General features: G+C 43.7%; 1 protein-coding gene across 2 annotated transcripts; it reads right to left on the reverse strand.

Annotated features, from left to right (window-relative positions):
* Positions 1–244: 244 nt before the first annotated feature.
* On the reverse strand, positions 245–23,422 carry LOC139644750 (unconventional myosin-Va-like). 2 transcript variants are annotated; one of them, XM_071520215.1, is made up of 40 exons: positions 23,309–23,422; positions 22,516–22,626; positions 21,744–21,915; positions 21,313–21,457; positions 21,015–21,171; positions 20,789–20,932; positions 20,312–20,393; positions 19,974–20,081; positions 19,707–19,813; positions 19,322–19,587; positions 19,154–19,235; positions 18,929–19,069; positions 18,665–18,790; positions 17,715–17,798; positions 17,266–17,388; positions 16,727–16,824; positions 16,485–16,571; positions 16,232–16,340; positions 15,900–16,111; positions 15,507–15,663; positions 14,583–14,822; positions 13,812–14,060; positions 9,703–9,784; positions 9,474–9,616; positions 8,979–9,092; positions 7,812–7,946; positions 7,630–7,686; positions 7,121–7,348; positions 6,932–6,999; positions 6,777–6,851; positions 6,497–6,695; positions 5,952–6,045; positions 5,716–5,859; positions 5,004–5,158; positions 4,832–4,921; positions 4,589–4,739; positions 4,165–4,447; positions 3,331–3,505; positions 3,160–3,240; positions 245–1,936 (listed from the first exon to the last, which is right to left on the reverse strand). In XM_071520215.1, exons 1-40 carry the CDS (start codon positions 23,333–23,335, stop codon positions 1,784–1,786), a joined length of 5,454 nt encoding a protein of 1,817 aa, XP_071376316.1. In that variant the 5' UTR covers positions 23,336–23,422; the 3' UTR covers positions 245–1,783. The 2 variants fall into 2 exon arrangements, with proteins under 2 accessions (XP_071376316.1, XP_071376317.1); XM_071520216.1 differs by lacking the exon at positions 6,932–6,999 and having other exon boundaries at positions 5,716–5,848; positions 5,941–6,045; positions 7,113–7,348; ... (1 more) ...; positions 7,833–7,946; positions 9,474–9,631.
* Positions 23,423–23,684: the final 262 nt, after the last annotated feature.

Genomic DNA, 23,684 nt, shown 5'->3' on the forward strand with positions numbered 1-23,684 from the left:
CATGCAATACATTTATATCTAGTGTAGTGTTAATTGTATTACATTTCGACTGTGGTTTTATTACATGGAAAATCTAGTGATTCCATTTAGTATCATCATACGATTTTTGTTTGTGTAATCACTAGTCGGAAGACCTTTACCAAAAGTGACAAATTTCAGGCTTTTATTTTGAAGGCAAAATCATCCAACTTCCGGCTTTCTTATCTTTTTCTAGCTAGCTTGTTGCAGAAAGACAGAAGACTCGCGCGCATCGCTCACCTGCCTCGGACTTTGACTTTCTTGCTCCGCCCTCCCGTCTTGTGACAGCGGCTTGACACACTGGGTGTGCTCGTTTGATCAAGGATTCAGCCAACAAAAGAAACAGGATACAAACTGAACCAGCGCGCAGTGGGTGAATCCATGTCAAGCGCCGCTGGGCAGTCAAGTTTACACAAAGTTTACACAAAGTTTACACAAAGTTTACAACATTTAGGGAAAGTGTTTACAGGCGATAATGACAAAAACACTCAGGAATATTTCACCATCTTGTATTCAATCAACTTGACCCACAATATAAAAGTGCATTGGAGAAAATACTGGACATATTGTGGAAATACGATGAGAAAAAAAATGACATAACAAAAAAAAAGCTTGAAGCCATTAAAGATTAATCATTTTCAAAATTTCAGGCAATTATTTTCACACATTAAGCATGTGCAAACACTTACAGCAATGACAAACATGAATATGATGATGATATGATATGCTTTGAGTATATCCAGCATGCTGTGCATTGTATGACAGGGGTCCAGATATCAATAAATAGAAATTATTGGAAGACAGAATGACAGTAGACCAGGAAATGTACATTTCTTTGATATAGTATGAAACAGCTACAAGAACAACACCCTGTTAGGTAGTGTAAACCTTTGTGCAACATTTTTTATGTTTTGTTTCATTTTAAGAGCTCTTAAGCTTGGAAAAGCCAGCCTTGTATATGACCAACAAGATGTTTAAGACTGGTCAAATATATATATCTATATTTATTTTCTACTCCTTCACCTTGTTCTGGCATAACTACTGCACCATCACCTGATATTACTAGTTATTACTAGTAATAAATACAGAAAGAGAGTGCTGCTGCATGTCATCCCACATTTAAGTGTTTGCATGCACATTAATATTCTGATGTTGTCAGGTTTTCTGAATTAATGTATGGAAATGTATATGACCAGAATAATCTTGCACCCCAATAATCACAGATTGGAAGAGCTGGATACTGGATAATACTGGCCTTTAAAGGCAAATAGCATCAACTAATTTTTGTGTTTTAAAAGGTCAAATTTAATGACTTGGGTTTGTATTTCATAACAGCAAAACTCATACCCATAAATACCACTTAACAAAATACTATCTACTTCTGTACCAACAATACATTTGGTGTGGAAATAGATAACGTTTGACGTATTTTTTTGCAGATTCACTGTTGTTGCAGTTACTAGAACAGTCTTTGGCTTTGCCAGGCAGAAAAGCAATGATAGGCACAAACACCTTGTCCTGTTTTGATTTTTGCAGTCTTTGTAAAATCTGTTTCCATGTAATATTCTGAATATACTCTTTATTCATTTATACATAGATATTTGTGAATGGGGTATAAGGATGCATATGAACATCATATCATGAAACCTTAACAAAAAAAAGGTACAAACTTTGGTTAAAGCCTTTGTGAACAGTTTTTTGGTCAGGGACGTAGAGTTTGGAGGTGAGGTTTCAGAGTGAGGTGTGAGTGTCGGAGGCCACTGGTCTATACTCGGGTAAGGAAGCCCAGGTTAAGGCTGGCAGGGATCTGGATGCTCTCCAGGGCCACAGGGGAAGGTGTGAAGGGGAGCGTGATGGAGAAGATCTTCTTGGCATCCATCATCAACATGGGTGATTCAACCCTGTCTTTCAAAAGGGCCTAACAATGGCACAAAGAAGCAGAAATGTCAAAAAAGGACTAATGACATTATTAAAAACAAGAGCCGGTATTAAAGAGCATTTCACACGGACTACGTTTACATGGACAGCAATAATCCGATAGTAACCTGATGACAGTAGTCTTCCTGATTACCTTAACCCAAATAAGGTCACTGTCAGAGTAAGCATAATCACATTAAAGGAACAGTTCACCCAAAAATGAAAATTCTGTCATCTTCTATTCACCCTCATGCCAGTTGAAACACAGGTGAAGTTAGTCCATATAACACACAGGGAGGTTGCCAGCACAACTCCATAGCAGCCTTCTCCAGAACAACTGAAGTCAGTGGGGACCAGTTCTTCAGAGCTCCAAAAAGACCTACAGTATATTTACACCATAATTTAGTGCAAATCTTAACTACAGCTGATTGAATAAAAACTATAAATCTTAAAAAAAAAAACTACAGCTGATTGATTTGCAACAAATAATGGTGTTTAGGTGTTTCTATTCACAGTGTGATTGTTTGGCTGTTTTTGTTTTGGAACTCTAAAGAACAGGTCCCCATTGACTTCAGTTGTTTTGGAGAAGGCTGCTACCAAGTTGTGCTGGCAACCTCCCTGTGTGTTATATGGACTAACAAATTTCACCCGTGTTTCATTTGGCATGAGGGTGAGTAGATGATGACAGAATTTTAATTTTTGGGTGAACTATTCCTTTAAGACGTGGAGTATTCTTATTTTAGTCGCATTATTGAAGGGCATTTAAGACATGTATACATTTTAAACGAACAATGACTCTATTGGAGTATTTGCTTCTTTTTGCAACACAAGCAGTTTGACAACGCATGCTCTATGTTACAGCAGTTGCAAACTTGTTTACAGAGGAAAAAGATGACTGACACCAGAAAAAACAGAAGTCCCAACATTTTGGGGGTGAGGCCGAAACTGTCACCATGCTGTGGGCATCGAAACATTTGTCTATTTGTACCTTCAATAAAGGCTTAAACTGTCCATGTTTCCAGTGACTTCTCCGTTGTCCTATTAATCAGACTATGCTCTGTAGCATGTAAATGGTAATATGAATGGAATAGTTCTATAAGCAAACAGCTTAAGCAGAATATTGTCTCATTTAGAATAAGGCCAATAGTCAGATTATTGCTGTTTCATGTAAACAAACACAGTCACACACACAAACACTGGTTACAAAAGTCTCCGGCTACTCACTTGAATGGTTCTGATGAAAGTGGTTGACACTCGCTCTTCAAATTCAACCACTGGGGTGTACAAGGTCAACACTTTAACAATCTGGTGAGAGAAAATATAACCAATCATCACAACAGTGGTAGAATATCATCTCTGTTAACTGATTATTCGGAACCTTTACTGCCAGCGTACCTGTGCAGTGGTCAGAGCGCTGCACATGGTGCAGATAGCTTGGGCGTCCGCCTCGGTCTTCTTCTTAACCTGCAGGAGCTGAGCCGCCTGTACGAGAGGCTCCAGAGTCTCTTTGGCACCGCAGTCTGACAGCTCTCTCTCCGCCAGCCACTCCTCCAGCTGCCACACATTGTACCTGCAGCAACACACTCAAACTCAGACAATGTGCTGTCCAGCAAGGCCCAGCCTCCTATCCCATCCATATTTTGTATAACCACAATAACACTGATGTTGAATGAAAACATTGCTACTTCACTGATCAAACCACTGAGAAAACAATCGAAATTATGTAAAATATACAGTATATCTTGCACTGTCAGAGGTCGGGTTGTGCTTTTACAATGTGTGTTAATATGTACTGTGAAACCTTGGAAGCTGTCAATATGTCTGTGTCTCTGATCGGCCAATTGGTATATTTTTTTTTAAACATAAGAGCACAGTGACAAAATGCATCACCCCCTTAAGTTTTGTCAAAACCAGATCAGTGGTGTCTAAGATATCACGTTTGAGATTTTTTTTTGTAGCGCCCCCATAAGTCCAATCAGTGTAATTGTAAGGACAGCTGGATTTTTGTAGCAAGATTCATATCAATCAGACTTGCTGTAGAAGTTTTAAATAAAATTTTGAAGTTTAATTATAGCGCCCTCATAAGGCCAATCATTGACGTTATTTGACGTTTGACGGACAGATGTACAGACGGACGGACACAGCCCGATCCACAGTAAGCACCTCCTCCGATTTCATCGCGTAGGGAAAAAAACATAAACACAGGCCAGTGAGCGCTGCCTCCTGTACCTGATCTGCAGGCCTTTACTCCAGGAGCACATGTCCTTCCGCAGCAGCAGGTGGTTCAAAGTGACGGCGCAGATGACGTAAAACTGCTGCCTGACCATCTGCTTGATGAGGTCTGGGTCCATGCCATGCTGGCTCATGATGGTGTGGAAGAGGCCGAGTTGGTGGAGGAGGGTTTCCACGGTAACAACCTCCTCGTCTGGGAAGCTGGAGCTTCTCTTCCTCATGCCTGTTGGTTTGGACCCCAGAACGCCCTGCAGCGCCTCACGCTCCAGCATGCTGGCCACTACACATACCAAACAAATTGGGGAAAAAGGAGAGGAAGATTTTCAGGTTATTCTGTTATGGTCAGACTTCTGAGGAACACAGAGTTAGAGATCATGTGTGGTGAGATTATTCAAGGGTAATAGTGATTATGTCGCCTCACCAATCAGAGGCTGTAGGATCTCCTCCATGCATTTGATGAGCTGGCGGTAGATCTGGATGGCCAGGTCACCAAACAACTGCTGGTACTGCGACAGTTCAAAGTTGGAGAGGCAGTGCTCGTTCTGCTTAGGAGTGTTGTGCCTTACGAAGGTCTGTACAGAGGTTAAGCACACATCCATAGTTAATTGAGGGGGAATGTGCAGCAGTAAGCTCAATGCTGACATCAGAATCTCCTGGAGCTTACCTCCTCCCCACCGTACTGCTTCAGACAGTGCAGCAACCGGCATGTGTTGGCCAGCCAGAAAGACACCATTTCAAAGTTGTCTCCTCTTCTCTGTAGGAACAGCGCAAAGATTAGCTTTTTTTAAACACACCAGTCACCTCGTTTGCGCAAAGTAAAGTCATATATACTGCACCTTGATGACCCCTTTGATGCCGATGATGGTGGAGTTGAGCAGTGTGCTGACTCTCTGCTCATCGGCAACATAGTCAGCGTAGCGGAGGCACATGAAGATGATGTAGGCCGGCAGCCCGGGAATGAAGCTGACCGCCACTCCGCGGGGCTTCAGATCTGAGAGGATCACAGCATATCAGGCCATCCATCAGAACAACATAATCCAATTACATTTTGTCAAACTGTTTTTGTGTTTGTTGTGATAGTTTACAGTAGAGAGAGACAGGAAAGATTAAGGGAGAGAGAGCCGGGGGATGACATGCGACAAAGGTCCTGGGCAGTTAGATGGTACGCGCCTTAGACCACTGAGACACCAGGACACCCCTCTCAGTGGAAAAACTTCAAAGTCCCCATGAAATGAACTCCCATTACTTTTACTTCCTGGAAAAATCTTTAATGCTGATCTCATGCTGCACTAGTAGGCGCAAATATAAATTTATAACCAATAAAACCCAAAAAATCAAATAAAATTGCCTTTCTCTCCCCGACTCATATTCCATTGGTTTAGACTTTTGAATGATCCCTCACTGCGTTATGTCCCGCCCCAACATACTGTTTCAACAGAAATTGCATCAAATCCAGGAAGTAAAGATGCCATTTCACGGGGTCTTTAAACATACAATTTTACAATAGTTGACAAATTCATTTACTCAAGCAAAAAAGACTTGGCATACCTATGACCACGTTCTTCACCAGGCGGCTCTCGTCACCCTGCCTGTACTCCAGCATGCCTTGGAACTCCTTCTCCTTGCGGGTGATGTTCACCTGACTGACGGGAGAGATCGTCCAGGAAGCCTGACTCTGCTGCTGAGCACTCGCTAAGCACAGCAAAGGTAAAGAACAACAGGGTAAATACTATGCTAATGCCACCTTGGGAACACATGAACAGTTCTCCATACCATGTGATTACCTTCAAATTCTTCGATCCTTTTCACATAAAGTTTGAGCTGTTTTTTCAACTTGCGTAGGGTTTTGTCCTGCTTCCCTTGCTGTTCCATGAGGTCCTATAAAGATACAAATATGCTAGATTAATGCGAGTGAAAAACACAACTTTCATGCATGGCACAGAAATGTAAATTTGTAAATCTGTAAACTGTAAACATCTGTAAATAGAAAGTGAACATTGCAAGAATTCTTTTTGCCAGTAGAAACTCTTTATAAGCATCATAAAGACGCAATCTTTAATGTTAAGTGTTTTTTTATTTTATTGTATTTTTAATCATATGCTATTCTTTGCAGCTACAATGATGCAATTTCTCCTTAGGGATCAATAAAGTTAGTAAACTGTAAAAGGGCCCTTTCACATATATATATCCAGATAAGTTCTGGGACTAAATGAGACATTTGTCAAACTGATCATCTTCTTTTGAAGGAGCTTTGAATTCTGGAAATAGTCCTGGTCATAGTAATCGATACAAGGTAGAGCGATGGATTCAGGTCAGTGATCAGACCCACCAGGTTCTCGTTGGTGAGCCGTGTGATCTCGTGCTGCATGCTGGCGTCAATGCGGGCGTCTTGTGGCAGGAGGAGGCTCTGGGCCAGGAGCTGCTGCTGCTGCTGCTTCTCCAACCGCACCCTGCGCACCTCCTCACGCAGGTCCTCACACTCGTCACGATGGATCCGCTCCTGCTCCTGCATCTGGCACTCCAGAATCCTGTGGCAGGAAGGAGGGATACAGTTCAACCCCATATGGCTTAAACTGCCTTGAATACCACCTATACGGTTCCTTAATTACCTGTTGGTCTCTTTCAGCCCTTCGTAAGCCAGCCACAGTTCCCCGTCTTCATTCAATGTATGGATGTCGGCGGATCTGAGGAACAGCAGCAGTGAATATAAATGACACATAATTCCTGACAGAATTAAGTAAGAGTGGGGGACAAGAAGGCTTACCTGTCAACCTCTTGGTATGCAGGAATTTCACTAAGATCTAATTTCAGACCTTCTCCCAGTGCAGAGTCCTAGAGATATGAAGGCCAGACCGGATAAATTATTCCTAGGCAAGGCGTCAGTTGAATCCAAAGCAGAATACTGAATAATAATGATAATAATCCTGATCATAAATATAAATTACTCTCTCACCTTATGTTTAAGAGCCTCTTGGCGGACCATATGGGATCGGAGGAGCAGCACCTCCTCTTTGCGCATCTCCAACTCCTCGTTGGAGGAGTTGAGCTGTTCCAGCAGTATGCTGTAGGGCATAGAGCCAGGGCTCGGGGGCGCCAAATCACCGCTCTCATTGGTCAGAGACTTCCGCAGCTCTTTCAGGTCCACCTTCAACTTCTTGTTCTCAGACTCAAGTTCCTGGCGCTGTATTGAAACATACAAAAAAGGTGAACAATTCAAACATCTACAAATGAAGGGCTTTCATTCCAAAATCAATTTTGGGAAAAATGTGCTACCTTAAATTCACCTGTCAATGTTTCAGAAACAATGATGACCATTTTGTAAGCAATGGTAATAGGATGACTCTTTTCTCATGGTGAATATCTCTTTTTAGAATGAAAGTCAGTACATGCCAAACTCAGGTCTTGTTGATAAGATTACAAATTATTTCTCGATTCCAATATATGTAACTGAATGAGCCAAACCTTCAGTGTTTCCAGGTCCAGTTCTGCCCTGCCAGCAGTTCTCTGCTCCTCCACCTCCTTTTCAGAGAAATGCAACACATGCTATTAATATCAACCATTGCATAGGGAGAACTAATAGCTAATCAATGCAAAACTCTTCTGTCCACTTATTCATTTAACAAGAGTGGTGTTTCAGAGCATACTTTGGCGTTTTCTTGCTGGGCTTCTTCTCTCTTATCCAGCTGGCGCTGTAGAGACTGTTTCTCCTGCTCCAGTTCCTTCACTCTCCTCTGGAGCTTCAGAAGGATTGGCATGTCCACTATGGACTCAGTCACATCCTAACAAAACACAGAAAATATTAGCTGATCCATCTCTTAACAATCTAACTAGAATGCTGCACTAATGGGATTAAATCACAGACAACCCAAACACAATAATCCCAGAGCTGTTCCAAGGCGAGCTTGTCCAGCTCCATGCAGCCCTCGTCCCCCCACTCCCTGTTTTTCTCAGTTTGCAGACAACACCACCTTAGTGGACTTGATCAAAGACAACGACGAGTCCATCTACCACAGAGAGGCATGACTGGCATCTTAATGTGCAAAAATCAAACTTGACCTTGAAACTCAAGACACTGGAGATAAAGATAGACTTCTGCAAGACCCGTCTCCCCCTGGTAACCTATGATGCTAATGTGAATACAGCAGAGTTGCTCAAATTCCTGGGAACCATCATCTGCAATGCCTTCAAAATGGAATGAGAACATCTCCAATATAATCGAAACGAAACAGAGGATGTGTCTCAATTTTGGCAGCTCACCCTGTCACAACCAATCTTGCTCCTTCTCCACAGATCGTTGAAAGAATCTGCACATCATCCATCACAGTCAAAGACAGACAACATGATGCTACGGCAAACAAAAGGGCAAAGAAGGTCGCTGCCAACCTTGCCCACTTGGGAAATCCCCTTTTTGACACACTATCATTTGGAAAATGGTTCTGGTGCCTCAGTGCCTGATGATCTGCACATGGACACTAATATAAGCCATTTATGTTTTCTATGAACCTAGATGTATTTTGCAAATCTGTTATTTATTGATCTTTTAATATTTATGTGACTATGCCAATGCTGCTACACTGGAACCAATATTTGGTTTTGCATGTATACTTAGTGTTTATGTTTACACTACTATCATACAGTGCATCGTGAAGTCCTGTTACATTTGGTCCTGCACTTAGTGTGTCTATCCTGTATTGTGCAACTGTCTTGTAATGTGTCAGAACCAATTCTTCAACTAAGTCAAATTGTTTGTGCATCTGTCATACCTAGCGAACTGATTATACACTATGATATAATGCCGTTTTGTACATTACCTCTCTTTGTATAGAGCTGTCCTCTCCCTCGGCAGAGTCTAAGCTGTAAGTACACTCAGACGTGTTGCTGCTGTAGTTGGAGTCCGTTCTCTTGTGACCAGATTTGTTTGAATTCTGATTAGGCATGAAACAATGTTTTGTCACACACTATAAAAAACAAATTCACAAATTACCATTTCAACCATTTAAAACCATATTACAGAAGGAACAAGAGGCCAAGGCATGAGAAACTGTTTTTCTGATGTCATGTTCATTCATTTCAAGTGTTTTTATGTAAAGTGATATGTATCATCAGCTATCTATAGCACGCATTGCACTCAGCCATTGTCTCTGCACCAATGTCACCAAGAAAGATCCTGTACAATTATTGTACTTGTCAATTAAAGTGATTCTGATCTCTGAGTGTATTTTGAACAGACCATATTGTTACAAATTTAATTCAGGAGGAATGAAATGACAGGTTTCACTGCATTTTGAGTGATAAGAGTTTCTCACCATGCTGATATTCATCTCCTCCTTCAGGTCTCCATGACGCTCCTCCAGATGCAGGTATTCACTCAGCAGACTTTGGTAGCGGGAGCGTTCTTCAGTCAAGTCTTTCTCCAGCTGTTTGGTGTTCTCTACATTGGTTTTGGACTCTGAAAACAACAGTTCTGCTTTACTTATTTATGTTCAATGAAGCCAATACTGGAGGACTGAAGGTTTGATGTGAACTGTTCAGTACCTGTTAACTGTTGGACCAGTCTGTTCAGATCATCCTTCTCACTGTTCAACAAGCTGTTCTTCCCATTTAGCTCTGCTACCACCTGATAGTGAGAGGAGACAAAAATCATGCGTTCTTATCCCATCAGAGTCAGAAATTAAGAAATTCCACCCACTACTTAGAAGTTTGCTTTTTTGCATTTCACCCCGTTCACATTTTGTTGTCAATATGTCAAATATTCCCACGTGAATGTCACTACTGTCCCCTGTGGGCCACCATAGGTGATTCGTGGGAGCCTATGACTGGGCGATTCTTTCCAGTGCAGAGAAAAATTGGGAGGTTTTTGATCAGAAAACACCCGAGCACGCAGCCTGAAGCAATAGAAATTGAGAATGAGATCAAGATGGCGCCGCGGATGGCTGCCTCGGTGTGTTGGTGCGCATTGTTTTGTCTTATTTTGTTTGTTAATTCAGTGTTTTGCTACAGTACAGCGGGCTCTTTCACCAGAAAAGAGCTCATGAACATCAGGGATTCAACCCCTAAGGATTATTTTCCCACTTTCATCGCCCCATCTGTGGAATTACTGGACATTCTGGTCAAAGGTGCACTCACCTTTGTAAACACAGTGAAACGCCGGAGGAGAGGAAAACGGGCCGGTGCGCTTGTGCGTCTCCGCCGGCGCGGACTCCGCACTCCGTTACCGGGAATATTTCTCTCTAACGTGCGTTCACTGAGAAACAAACTGGACGAACTTCAGCTACTGTTGGGGAAGAACAGAGACTTTTCTTCATCTTCCGTTCTGTGCTTCACGGAGACGTGGCTATGTGGATCGATACCGGACTCTGCGCTGCAGCTTGCAGGATTCCAACTCTTCAGAGCGGATCGCCACACGGAGCTCTCCGGCAAGACGAAAGGTGGAGGTATCTGTTTTTATACAAACAGTGGATGGTGTAAGGATGTGACAGTGATTCTACAGCACTGTTCTCCCGATCTGGAATCACTTTTCTTAAACTGTAAACCATTCTACTCCCCTCGTGAGTTTGTTTCATTCATTCTGGTCGGTGTTTACATTCCACCGCAGGCCAACGTGCAGGAGGCACAGCGCATGCTCGCCGACCAGATACTGTGTGTGGAGCGGACAAACCCGGATTCCTTAGTTATTGTAATCGGTGACTTTAACAAAGGAAATCTCTCCCATGAACTCCCTAAATACAGACAGTTTATTAAATGCCCGACCAGAGAGGAGAACACTCTGGATCACTGTTACACCACAGTAAGCAGTGCCTATCACGCCGTTCCCCGCGCTGCACTGGGACACTCTGACCACGTCATGATCCACCTGATTCCTGCTTACAGGCAGAAATTAAAGCTCTGCAAACCTGTGGTGAGGACATCAAAAAAGTGGACCAGTGAAGCTGTGGAAGATCTTCAGGCGTGCTTGGACTGCACTGACTGGGAGGTTTTCAGGACTGCTACCAACAGTCTGGACGAGTACACAGAGGCTGTGACATCATACATTAGCTTCTGTGAGGACAGTTGTGTACCATCACGCACTACGGTGAGGTACAACAACGACAAACCCTGGTTCACAGCCAAACTCAGACAGCTAAGGTCAGAGAAGGAAGAGGCGTTTAGGAGTGGGGACAGAGTCAGGTTTATAGAGTCGAAGTACAGGTTTAGCAAGGCGGTGCGAGAAGCTAAACGACTGTACTCTGAGAAACTCCAACACCAGTTCTCAGCCAACGACTCTGCTTCTGTCTGGAAAGGGCTCAGACAGATCACCAACTACAAACCTAGAGCCCCCCACTCTGCTAACGACTTGCGCCTGGCCAACAACCTGAATGAGTTCTACTGCCGCTTTGAAAGACAATGGGACAGTCCTGACACCTCTCCACAGCTGCCCACCTCAGAGCCCCCCTCCCCCCCTACCACAGTGACGACTTTCTCCATCCTGGACAGGGACGTTAACAGGCTTTTCAAGAGACAGAACCCCCGCAAAGCAGCCGGGCCAGACTCTGTCTCTCCATCCACCCTGAAGCACTGTGCCGATCAGCTGTCTCCGGTGTTCACAGCATTTTCAACACCTCACTGGAGACATGCCACGTTCCAGCCTGCTTCAAGACCTCCACCATCATCCCTGTCCCCAAAAAGCCAAGGACCACAGGACTTAATGACTACAGACCCGTCGCCCTGACCTCTGTGGTGATGAAGTCTTTTGAACGCCTTGTGCTGTCACACCTCAAAAACTTCACTGACCCCATCCTGGACCCCCTGCAGTTCGCCTACAGAGCCAACAGGTCTGTAGACGACGCAATAAACATGGCCCTCCACTTCATCCTCCAGCACCTGGACTCCTCAGGAACCTACGCCAGGATCCTGTTTGTGGACTTCAGCTCTGCCTTTAACACTATCATCCCGGCTCTGCTACAGGACAAGCTCTCCCAGCTGAGTGTGCCTGACTCCACCTGCAGGTGGATCACAGACTTTCTGTCGGACAGAAAGCAGCACGTGAAGCTGGGAAAACATGTCTCTGACTCCCGGACCATCAGCACCGGTTCCCCCCAAGGCTGCGTTCTTTCCCCTCTACTCTTCTCCCTGTACACCAACAGCTGCACCTCTAGTCACCAGTCTGTCAAGCTCCTGAAGTTCGCGGACGACACCACCCTCATTGGGCTCATCTCTGGTGGGGATGAGTCAGCCTACAGGCAGGAGATCGACCGCCTGGTGTCCTGGTGCGGACTGAACAACCTGGAGCTAAACGCTGTGAAGACAGTGGAGATGGTTGTGGACTACAGGAAGAACCCAGCCCCACTCACCCCCATCACCCTGAGAGACTCCCCAGTCGACACTGTGGAGTCCTTCCGCTTCCTGGGCTCCATCATCACCCAGGACCTCAAGTGGGAGCTGAACATCAGCTCCCTCACCAAAAAAGCGCAGCAGAGGATGTACTTTCTGCGGCAGCTGAGGAAGTTCAACCTGCCGAAGACGATGATGGTGCACTTCTACACCTCCATCATTGAGTCCATCCTCACCTCCTCCATCACCATCTGGTACGCTGCTGCCACTGCCAAGGACAAGGGCAGACTGCAGCGTATCATTCGCTCTGCTGAGAAGGTGATTGGCTGCAATCTGCCTTCCCTCCAGGACCTGTACGCCTCCAGGACCCTGAGGCGAGCAAGAAAGATTGTGGCCGACCCCTCTCACCCTGGACACAAACTATTTGAAACACTCCCCTCTGGTAGGAGGCTGCGGTCCATCAGGACCAAAACCTCACGCCAAAAGAACAGTTTCTTCCCGTCTGCAGCTGGCCTCATCAACAAGGCCCGGGACCCCCACTGACACAGTCCCTTATCCCCCCCCCCCATACCTTTGCATATTCTTGGAAAAATTTTTGCACATACCTGTACAAACTGTACATTTCATTCACTATTGCACATATATATTTGTACATATTTTTATTTCTTATTTCTTATTATATTTTTTATTATATTTTTAATTGTATTATTATTATTTTTATTTTATTTTATTTTTTTTATGTTTATTGAATGCACCTCCATGCCAAAGCAAATTCCTTGTACTGTGAAAACTTACTTGGCAATAAACGTTATTCTGATTCTGATTCTGATTCTGATTCTGAATTGTTGGCAACACGCAGCCAGCAGAAAATGCACACAAACCACTGGGTCAACAAAAAATAAAACAATCAAAATTGTAAAAAAAAACAAAAACAATCAAGGGGTAGAAGATGGACTGGTTGGGATTAGAGTGGGGAAAAGTTTCCAGCAGTGGGAAAGATGTGTGGGACATGTGGTATGATATGATTTAAAATAAAACAGTATAACGGTAAATTAAGTGGTAAATAAAGTGGTACAAATTGATTGTTTATTGCCCAATATCCAATGACTAGTATTTGTTTTTATTTAATTGTTCAATAAAATTGCCCCATGGAAAAGGACCAAAATGCCCCTAAAAATCAGATCAAGGGGGCAAAAAATGCATTCTTCCTCTTAGTATCTTACCCTGGTACCAATTACAACCAATAAAAGAAAGAATACTATTTACACAATATGTAGGATGAGGTCCACAGTCCGTAGTGCTGGTAAATGCAGATGAATGTGGAGCAGGCCTACCTGTTGTGTCTGCTCCTGGTAGGCCCTAGCCTGCTCCTCTAGGTCCTGTTTCTCCCTCTGGGTGCTCTCCAGCTCCTGGCGCAGGAAGGAGAGCTGCTCCAGCAGCGAGGGGACCCTCTCTGCTTTGGCCTTGGCCTCTCGCTCCGATCCACGCAGGTTTTCCATCTCTCTGCCCAGTCTCTCTCTCTCCACAGCCTGGGTCTTCTCCACAACACTCAGCCTCTCACTGAGCTCTCTGTTTTCCTTATGCTGCAGGGGGGAGATACCCACACACATGCTGTGCATGTGATCTGACAACTCCCAATGACCCAATGTCTCCCAAGAAAACCGATTTCTTTTGTTATGGTAGATAACAGAGTGAACAGCTACCCAACATTAACAAAACTAGATATTCATAAGCAGGGTTCCCACACTCACTATGACATCAAATTCAAGGGCTTTTCAATGAGTTTCAAGGTCTTGTTTGGTGAAAATCACCGACTCAAAATCGGCATGTTTTGGGGTAAGAAAACAGTCTAGAAATCCTGGTGAAATTAATTTTAAAACTGAACAATGCTGTTATATCAACACAAATCTCAGGGTTTTCCTCAGGATGTGAAGTCCTAGGATGGAGAAAGGTGAGGCATATCTGGGTGCTGTATTTTAATTTAAAAAATCAAGTACTTTCAAGGCCATCCATTCATTTTCAAAAACTTTTAAAAGGCCTTATTTTGTTTTAACCAAATCCACAAACTTTGTGAACCCTGCATAACTGATTTGCACAGTCCTCACCTGCTCGTTGATCTTGTGCTGCAACTGCAAGATCTTGTTCTCCATACCAACGTTGAGCTTCTTGAAGTGCGCCACCGAGCGCGCATCCACTTTCAGCTTCTTTAATTCCTTCCTGGCCCTCATGCGACGAACGCAGCTCTGCAACAGGACGATGGCTGCCAGGGAGTCTCTGTAACGCCTTTTGGCCAGCCAGCCTCTCACCCACCGCTGGATGACCACCGCCTTGTGCTCATAAACCATCTGGGAGCGGAAAGACAACAAAGATATAATGAGATGCCAATAACAAATGTTATGGTGAGGACAACATATCCAAGTGTGTTAAAAAGATGTGACAACCCAGGGACGTCATTTACAAAAAATGGACTTGGAATACATCTTCAACTTGATAGTAAGATCATTTCTAAAAATGTGCTTACACATTTTTTAATTAACCGCATTAACATTGTGCGCCTCAGTCTTCAAACATGTAAATGAGTTCAACAAGTTAACTGTGAATACCCTCAATCATTACCATCACCACTATGCATGTGACTGACCAAGAAAGATTCCTTTACACAACAGTAAAGGTTTGGCCTGACAAAACAATGTGACGTACTGTAAGTGTGTGTGCTGCTGCTACAAGCTGTCACTATCTCAACACTGTTACTAGTGAACAAGTTTGCACGTCACTTCTTGTGATGTGATTTTCATGTTTTCACTACAATTAAGGAATCAATTGAGAAGTTCCTTTGTTATTTGAGAAAATTCTATGACCTTTGGGTTTTTAAAACACTTTCGACCCCATTGGATAAACTCAAAAATACAGGATAAAAACAAGGCTGTTTTTCTTAGTTCCTTTCTTAGAGACCTTAAGAGTAGTGTGGCATCACTGTGGTCTTCTTTCATTTCTACGGGCCTCCAAGTTTTCATTGAGCATGTTCCTACCTTATAGTACTGCTGTCTGGCCATGTAGGCCCTGAAGAAGCACTGGATGACGATGGCTGCAGACCGCTGCTGCTGATAGCGTCTCCTGGCCAGCCACATACGCACGTTCTGCTGGATGACCACTGCTGCCTTGGTCCGCCACAGAAAATGAGCAAGGCTGACAAGAAGGAGACATGTTTACGAAATATCTCAGCAACCTTTTTTTTTTTTTAAAGATTTATTTTTGGCATTTTATGCTTTATTTGAGAGATATAGTGAGAGAGAGAGAGGAAGGTATGGGAGGGAGAGCGAGGGGAGGACATGCAGCAAAGGACCACGGGTCGGATTCGAACCTGGGTCGCTGCGGGAAGGCCTGAGCCAAATGGTACGCGCCCTACTCAGTGAGCCACTCACCAGCGGGCCTGGTGGCCCCGCACATATCTCTGTATGGTGATGGCCGACTCCCTCATCCTCAGGTACTTCCTGCGGGCGAGCCAGCAGCGGATCGTCTTCTGGATGCGGACACAAGCCATGCGCAGCTTGTCAGAGCGCAGCTTCTCCAGGTACGCCACCTGTCCAGCCCTGAAGAAGATCTTGTTTTTGCCAAACTGATACTTTTCCTGGTCCTAGGAACAAGACAAAATATGTTTACATATTTTTGTATCTGTCTGTGAGAGCTACAATTAATGTATGATCAACATTGTGGAGGATCTCTTCTTTGCTTCCACCTTGCAATCCAGCCCTACCTTGATCAGTTTTTCCAAGACATTTTTGCAGGTCTGTTTTCTGTCAGGAAGCACATCCTTTTGCTTCATCAGGACCCGGTAACGACAAAAAAATTCTTGATAGGTCCATCTGCAATATCCACAAAAACAAGCCAAGTTGGACAGATTCATTTTTTACAGGTCTATGTATTGCATATCTGTGTGTACAAATTGATGATGTTATGTAGGATGCCCAGGGCCCCGTGTCTTGGACCGGATGTTGTTGATAAGCTACCTAGATGGGAAGCCTGCGGCTGAGATCCGGATAGTCTCGAGGATGCCACAGGCCCGTAGCTGCTGCACTGCCCTCACAGGGTCCAAGCTTTGAAAAAAAATACCATAGAACCGCCCGTTATCAATGTGCCTTTTCATTCACGGTATACAAACGATTTCCATGTAACACAGTGTTCCACTGTTTGATCAATGTGTGTCACAGGTAATCATATTAGGCAAAAGGAGTGAAATCATCCTGCTCACGTGAACGGAGTTTTCAGGTCGTTCGGCTTGATGCAGCGTACGTAGTGAGGAGTCGTAGCGTTCAGAGTGTCCATCAGCAGATGGAGAGATTGTCGAAACTGTGTGCAGACAATAAATAAACGATTACTAAATAAAAGTATGCAAACACAGGATCAAATTCCATGACTGCACCATGACATGAATTGTTATTCCAATGACTAATTAGCAGCGTCTGTTGTTCAAATCTTTTTTATTTTGTTGAATAGCGAATTCAAATGTCCAAAATCTTGTTTGTCCGGCTATAACAATTATAAAATTTGTTGTTGTAGATTATTATTCCCTTAATGGTCTACCAGCCAAAGTTGACACTGACCACCTGACCCGCTGAACAACACATGAACAACAGATCTATCATCTTCCATAACTTCTCCAGTCTTGGACAACACAACTCTCAAATTCCATGACTTCCCCATGTTTTTCCAACACCGTGAGAAATGTAATTGTCTGACAAGCTACAGCATACCACCGATTGTCATGGGGCTTCCTGTTTGTGCTCTCACCTGCAGTCCAACAGTCTTTTTGTTATCCCTCTGAGCCTGACCAGGCCTCGACTTGATGGAGTGACTGCTACTAGAGCTTGTGGCCTTCTCATCCTCCTGGAACAGCTTCAGCAGCAAGTGAAGCTAAAGACAAAGTTCAGAGATCTCAGTAAAAGAATAATAACAGAGTTGTCCTTGAACAGCAGGAACAGCAGGTGGCAGTATTTTCTAAAATCCCAGAGAAGGCACAGTATATTTCCTCACAATTCCAGGATGTGTGCCCAGGAAGTTAAAACACAAAACACATTGAATAGTGCATGTGCTTTGGGCTAAAATGGTGTTGACACTGAATTTCATTGAATAAATTTCTTACTGTGACTTTCACAAAGACCGACTAAACTGGAAGGACTGGAATTGAGAACAAAGTGAATGTAAGCCGATACATTGGCAAAAATAAGTAAGTATTTCACCTTGCTCATTTTCAGCACATTTATCTGCTCCTCGTTGACTGTGTCCTTGTTCTTCTCCAGGAAACCCTCACATTGGTACTCCACCTGAGGACAAAGGGCCAGGTCACACAGTCTTCCCTCACTATAAGGGCAAAGGTCATATTCATCATCCAGAGTCTGGAACTACAATTACAATTACAATTACAATTTCCCATTTGGCAGACGCTTTTATCCAAAGCGACGTACACATGAGATATTAATACAACACAAGCAAGGTTCTAGTCAGGAGAGAACAAAGAGAGTAAGTGCCATAAAACCAAGTTCTGGTCCAACAGGACATAGGTGCTAGAGGCAGTGCATAGAGTGCATTGAGGCAGATAAAGTTTTTTTTTTTTTTTTTATTACACAATCCATTAGGTGAGAATGTGTTCACTAAAGAGCTGGGTCTTTAGACTCTTCTTAAAGATTGAGAGGGACTCTGCGGATCAAATGGAGTTTGGTATCTCGTTCCACCACAGAGGAACCACAGAAGAGAAGAGTCTGGCTAGAGACTTAGGGCCTTGTTGTGGTGGCAGCACCAGGCGCCGCTCCTTGGCAGAGCGTAGTGAGTGGGAGGGAGCATAGACCTGAATGAGGGAGTTCAGGTAGGTCGGAGCCATTTTGGTTGCTGCTTTATAGGTGAGCATCAAGGACGTGAACTTGATGCGGGCAGCGACTGGGAGCCAGTGGAGGGATATGAACAGCGGAGTGACATGTTGGCTGGTTGAAGACCAGACGCGCCGCTGGAACTAGACTGAACTAGACTGATTAGTGCTGCTCTAAGAGGTGGAATAATTATATTAACGGTGAAGGCATTCAACTCTTACGCAAACTGACTGTGTGCTGACTGAGTACATACCACTTCACTACATTTATACTTCTTGGCACTGTTAATTAGAAGACACAGCTAATTTTATCTGCGCATTAAGTACCTTGTCTGCAAAGTGGTGGATGATGAAAGCTGTGTTGGACAACCTGGGTTTATCAAAGTGAGCGTTCTGCTTCAGCAGGGTGTTGTACAGTTTCTGGGCCCATGTGTCATCAGAGCCTTTGGGCATCTACGGAAAAGGAGAAGGTTTGGCACATGAATTAGTCATCGCCTTACTCATATCCTCCCGACACAGCATGTTGGAGGTTCTTCCGTCATAGAGCAGTTGAACACACAGTTTGGTGAAAATGAACTCGTAGTGTTTTACTTTGCACTCCTCATCCAGAAGGTCCAGGACACCCAACTTGGCCTCAATCAGATTGATGCATGGCTGGTTGTCGTAGAAGTCGATCAGTGTCCAGGGGATCTGCTCTCTCATGTACTCCTCTTGCTCCAGTTTGAACACATGCTGCAGGGAGCAATAGTTGAAAATGATTTACGTATAAGTTTTGACTAGAAAATGAAGGTCTGAACAGCAGTGAAATACACGCACCAAGTTGAACTGCTGCTGCAGCTTCTCATTGGCGTAATTGATGCAAAACTGCTCAAAACTGTTGACATCAAACGTTTCAAACCTGAGAAAAAAAAATACATTTTAAATGAAAGCAACAAATAGCACCACTGTGGAACATATATGGAAAAACCAGAGATAAAAACACACCCGTAAATGTCGAGCACACCGATGAAGGAGTGCTGCTTAGCTGCAGATTTCAAGGCCTTGTTAATGCAACCAACAGTCCAACTGAAGACCTTGGCATAGATGTGCTTGGCTAGGGCATCTCGGCCATTGACAGCGTTCACTTTGGAGACAGACTTAACATAAGTTTCTGTGGCCGTCTTGAGCTTCCTGTGGCATAACCAGTGGGCCATGTCCTCATACTGCACCCCCATCAACTCACAGAACACCATCAGGTGGCTGTTGTCTGGCTGGAAACACACCAACAGTGATGATCTGATACAGGCTGAAGCTCCAGATAACTCACTTATCAAAATAACATTCTGATTTAAAACATCAGCTAAACTACTATAGTGGTAATCGTATTTACCAAGATGCTGCTTCTGTCTGCCGATTGATCTTTCACCTCCACGTTGCTAAGATGAAGAATAGCTGCCAGAATTTGGAAAAGCGCCATTTGATCACTTTCGCCAATTCCTGAAATGAAAATTAAACAGCAAAACAATAAATGGCCTAGGAGCCGCAAACAATTCACTTTGTCTTATTGGAGACAGCCCCTCTACATCAATCATGTCAGGCAAACCAGAAACACAAATGTAAATGCAGTTCTCATTGCAGTCCAGCTAGTAAGACTCACCTAATAATGAGAAAGCCCTCCTGGTGTCAAACATCTCTTTGGCGTCTTCCACTCCATCGATGACGGGGCTCTGACCCTGGTTAGTACAGTGGAAGTCATCGGCGCAACCTTCAGATATTAATCATACAAAATATTGCACTAATAAAAAACTACCTGTTATAATGGCTGCAAGGACTTTTGACATTTAATAAACAATACTGTACAAGACAGTGGTGGTAATTAAAAGCAGAGGCTGTCTAAAACAAAGAGAAGTAATTATCCAATTAATTTGAATACATTTCAGCCATAATTCCCAACTCCCGCTGAAGAGTTGAGAGACATTTTAGAGGGTCACATACCTAACTTGAAGGCTTTGAACTCTGGTAAATGTGAAGAGGCACATAACTGGTAGAATATATGATAGTTCCTTTCTCCATGGGCCTGAAAGTAGGGCAGACAGATGTAAAAATCTGAACAAATACAAATTCAATTTCAAGTTGATTTTCATACCACACAAATATTATATATAATTTCATTTATAGCACTTGTGATTGTATAAGCATGCTTGAACTGCCAAGCATATTTCCTAAAGCCAGACAAAAACTAAAAGATTATCAAATTTAGGCTTAGAAATTGGAAATATGGAAGTCAATTAACAGAAAACACTATCACCCTTGTTTGTTATTAATATGCTAAGGCAGTCAGTCAAACACACTAAGGTTTCAGGGAGTGTTTCTAAATCAATAAATAACAAAGAAAAGGCCACATTCAGGCACTGTAGGTAGTCATCCATCTTTTAAGGACATGCAAGTCAAATAAATACAGGTGACACTCACCTGAAACACGACTCTAGATTTTTCCAGTAGGTAGGTTCTCATGTTAGCTCCGATTATGCGATACTTCTTGTCAAAACCAATATTAATGTACTTCCCAAAGCGGCTGCTGTTGTCGTTCCTTGTCGTCTTGGCATTCCCTAGAGCCTAGACGAAACACGGAGAGGGCTCTTGGTAACTTTTGTCATTTTATAATCCGGTCTTATTTTCCTAATGTGTTACCTCCTACCTCCATAATGGGGCTGGAGGCCAGCACCCTGTCCTCCACATTGGTCTCACCAGACATGCCGCTGACTGTAGCAAAGTAACGCATAGCGTACTTAGCAGAGACCGTTTTGCCGGCGCCCGACTCCCCACTCACTATGATGGACTGGTTTCTTTCATCTCTGACAGAGAAGAAAAATTACAATGATGTGAACAAAGGGACCAAATATCAGCTAAAACAAATTCAAAGTATCAGTCTAAAAGGAAACTAACATATCACTTTTTTTTAATGTAAAATGAAATGTGTTTGGAGGTGACAAAACCTGGCCATCTGTTTGTACGCTTCCTCTGCTACAGCAAATATATGGGGGTCCATGTCCCCCATGTTCTGGCCACTATAGGCGGTGATGATGTCGGCTTCATAGATAGGCAGGCTCTCATAAGGATTGATGGCAACCAGGACAATGCCTGAAACCATAGCATGAGGAGGGAAATCTCCATTAGTCTGCATCAAAACATTATAAACTCCTGTTATCTGACGTGTTATGAATAAATTAACAGTGACTCCTGAATGCATCATTTTGTGTATATATATCATCCCAAAATTAATAATCCACAGTAGTATGTGTTCCTTTAAGACCAGCCTAAGTGACAATAATCAGCATAATGCAGATTATGTCAGAGAGTACTGTGAGCAGGACTCCAAAGTCTACAGTGACAGTGATAGTGAGTCAAAGGAGTTGGAGCTTTTTACCACAGTATGTGTAAATTAACTTGGAGTCGATAAAGCGCACTTTGAGATTGTGTAGGACAGCTGGCTCGTGCAGGTAGCTGAGAGCGGTGAGGTCATTTTCCCCCACCAAGATGTTGGGATTTCTTAGCGGTGGCAGGCCGGTGGTTAGGGGATCAACTTTGTATTCCACGTCCTGGAAAGATACAAGAAGTTAACTTATCTATCTTATGAAGCCAAAGACAACTGTTGCTTTCAACTTGGAAGCATAAGAAATTACATGTAAAAAATCAAGAATGCGTAGCGATACACAAAAATAGTGGCATCAGTCATAGTTCATGTTAAAGCTACCTAGCAAACACTGGGCTCGGCTTGTTCATGTTGATAATATCTTGGCCTCATTTCCATACCTGAAGTGCATGCTCAAACTTGACATCACAGCTGCAGGGAGCAACAGGCTCTCAGTGAAAACTCTACAACTTGCAGCCACACTGTTAAAATGCCTATTTTAAAGCAAATAAATTACAGTATATACTTGTCTTCAAAGTTTCATACACTGGTAAAGTTACCAACAGAGCCACACATTCTTCTCCATGCCTGGAAAATTCTGTGTGCATTTACCAAACATGCGGTTCTCACAGCTGCCTTGAATAAACCCAGCACACAATGATTTATGACACTTGATTGCCAATGTTCTTGCAACAGAAATGTGTGCATGGCTGCCTGACAGCGCCTTACACCCTCATTTCCAACTCAGTGCCTCTCTCCGTCTCCGCCTGCCGTTTGCCCGTCTCACCGTGCCATCCTCCAGCTGCAGAGACAGCACTCGGTCCCCAGGAGTGAAGTCCCTGGTAAGCTCTGCTGACTTCCACACCTCAGCTGCATCTGGAAGCCATACACGGGCATACTGATGGGAAAAAGAGGAGAACCGGGTCAGAGCCGGCCAACCAGAGCACTTAACACAGTAACCTTGCAAAAGTACAGCAAAACAGCAGACTGACAAGCACACTCTCAGAAAACAAGGCACAAAAATGTACTTCAGAGGGTACAAATACTTGTCACTGGGGCTGTAGGGTGTGAATATAGTAACCTTAGGTATGGTACATACTTGTACCCTTACAGATGGCACAGACCAAGAGCTGTATTAAAATAAAACTGTACTGAATTAAACTGATAAAGCCCCTAACTATTCATAAAAATATCTATCTATATATATGACACTGCCAAAGCAGCTCTCTGCCTTGCTTACTACATGCTCTAACTGTACCTTAAGTTGGTGGTGAAATGGTACAAATGTGTACCTTTTACTGTCATAACTGTCTGTGGACCTGTACTGTAAGTTACCGCTATTTCTGACAGCGTACCCCGCGAAAATGGCTAAATTAAAAACCGAGGAAAGACAGTAAAGTAGACGGATGAAGAGGCGTTAAAGGGGTAGAGCCAAAGTTGTTAAGCTAAATACCAGGCAGCAACTGACAGACACGAATAAATCAGGCCGTCGTAAGGCTGATGTACACAGCTCTGTTTCCAGTAACAAATGAATGAGCGGGACAGCCAAACTTTTAAACGCAATCCAGTTATTAGCCTACCTTGGAGTACAGTTCACTGGCTGCCATGTCGCTCAGCTCGCTCACTCACACACTCTCTGCCCACTGGGAAACTAGAGGAAACATTTCACTGAGTCACACAGCCAGATGGCGACTAGGAAACATAGACTTGAAAGCTGACATGAACTTCTCTCAGCTCGTCTGGGCTCGGTGAGTTTGAGCTGCGGGAAGGTTGCTGCAACAGTTGCGCGTGCCACGACACGTTTTGTTCTCGTGAAGCAGGCGTGCCTCCCAGCGGCCAAAAACACTAATCCCATCCCGATCCCAAACCCCTCTGATGCCTCCTGGATGGTCCCGCAGGGCATAAAACTACCTGACGACTAGACAACATGTGCATCACTAGTGGAGGATGACTAGT

Source organism: Centroberyx affinis, unplaced genomic scaffold (genome assembly GCF_046629955.1).
Source record: "Centroberyx affinis isolate AG114_WGS23_722 - 3 ecotype Tasmania unplaced genomic scaffold, CSIRO-AGI_Caff_v1 ptg000779l_1, whole genome shotgun sequence".
Lineage (NCBI taxonomy): Eukaryota > Metazoa > Chordata > Actinopteri > Beryciformes > Berycidae > Centroberyx > Centroberyx affinis.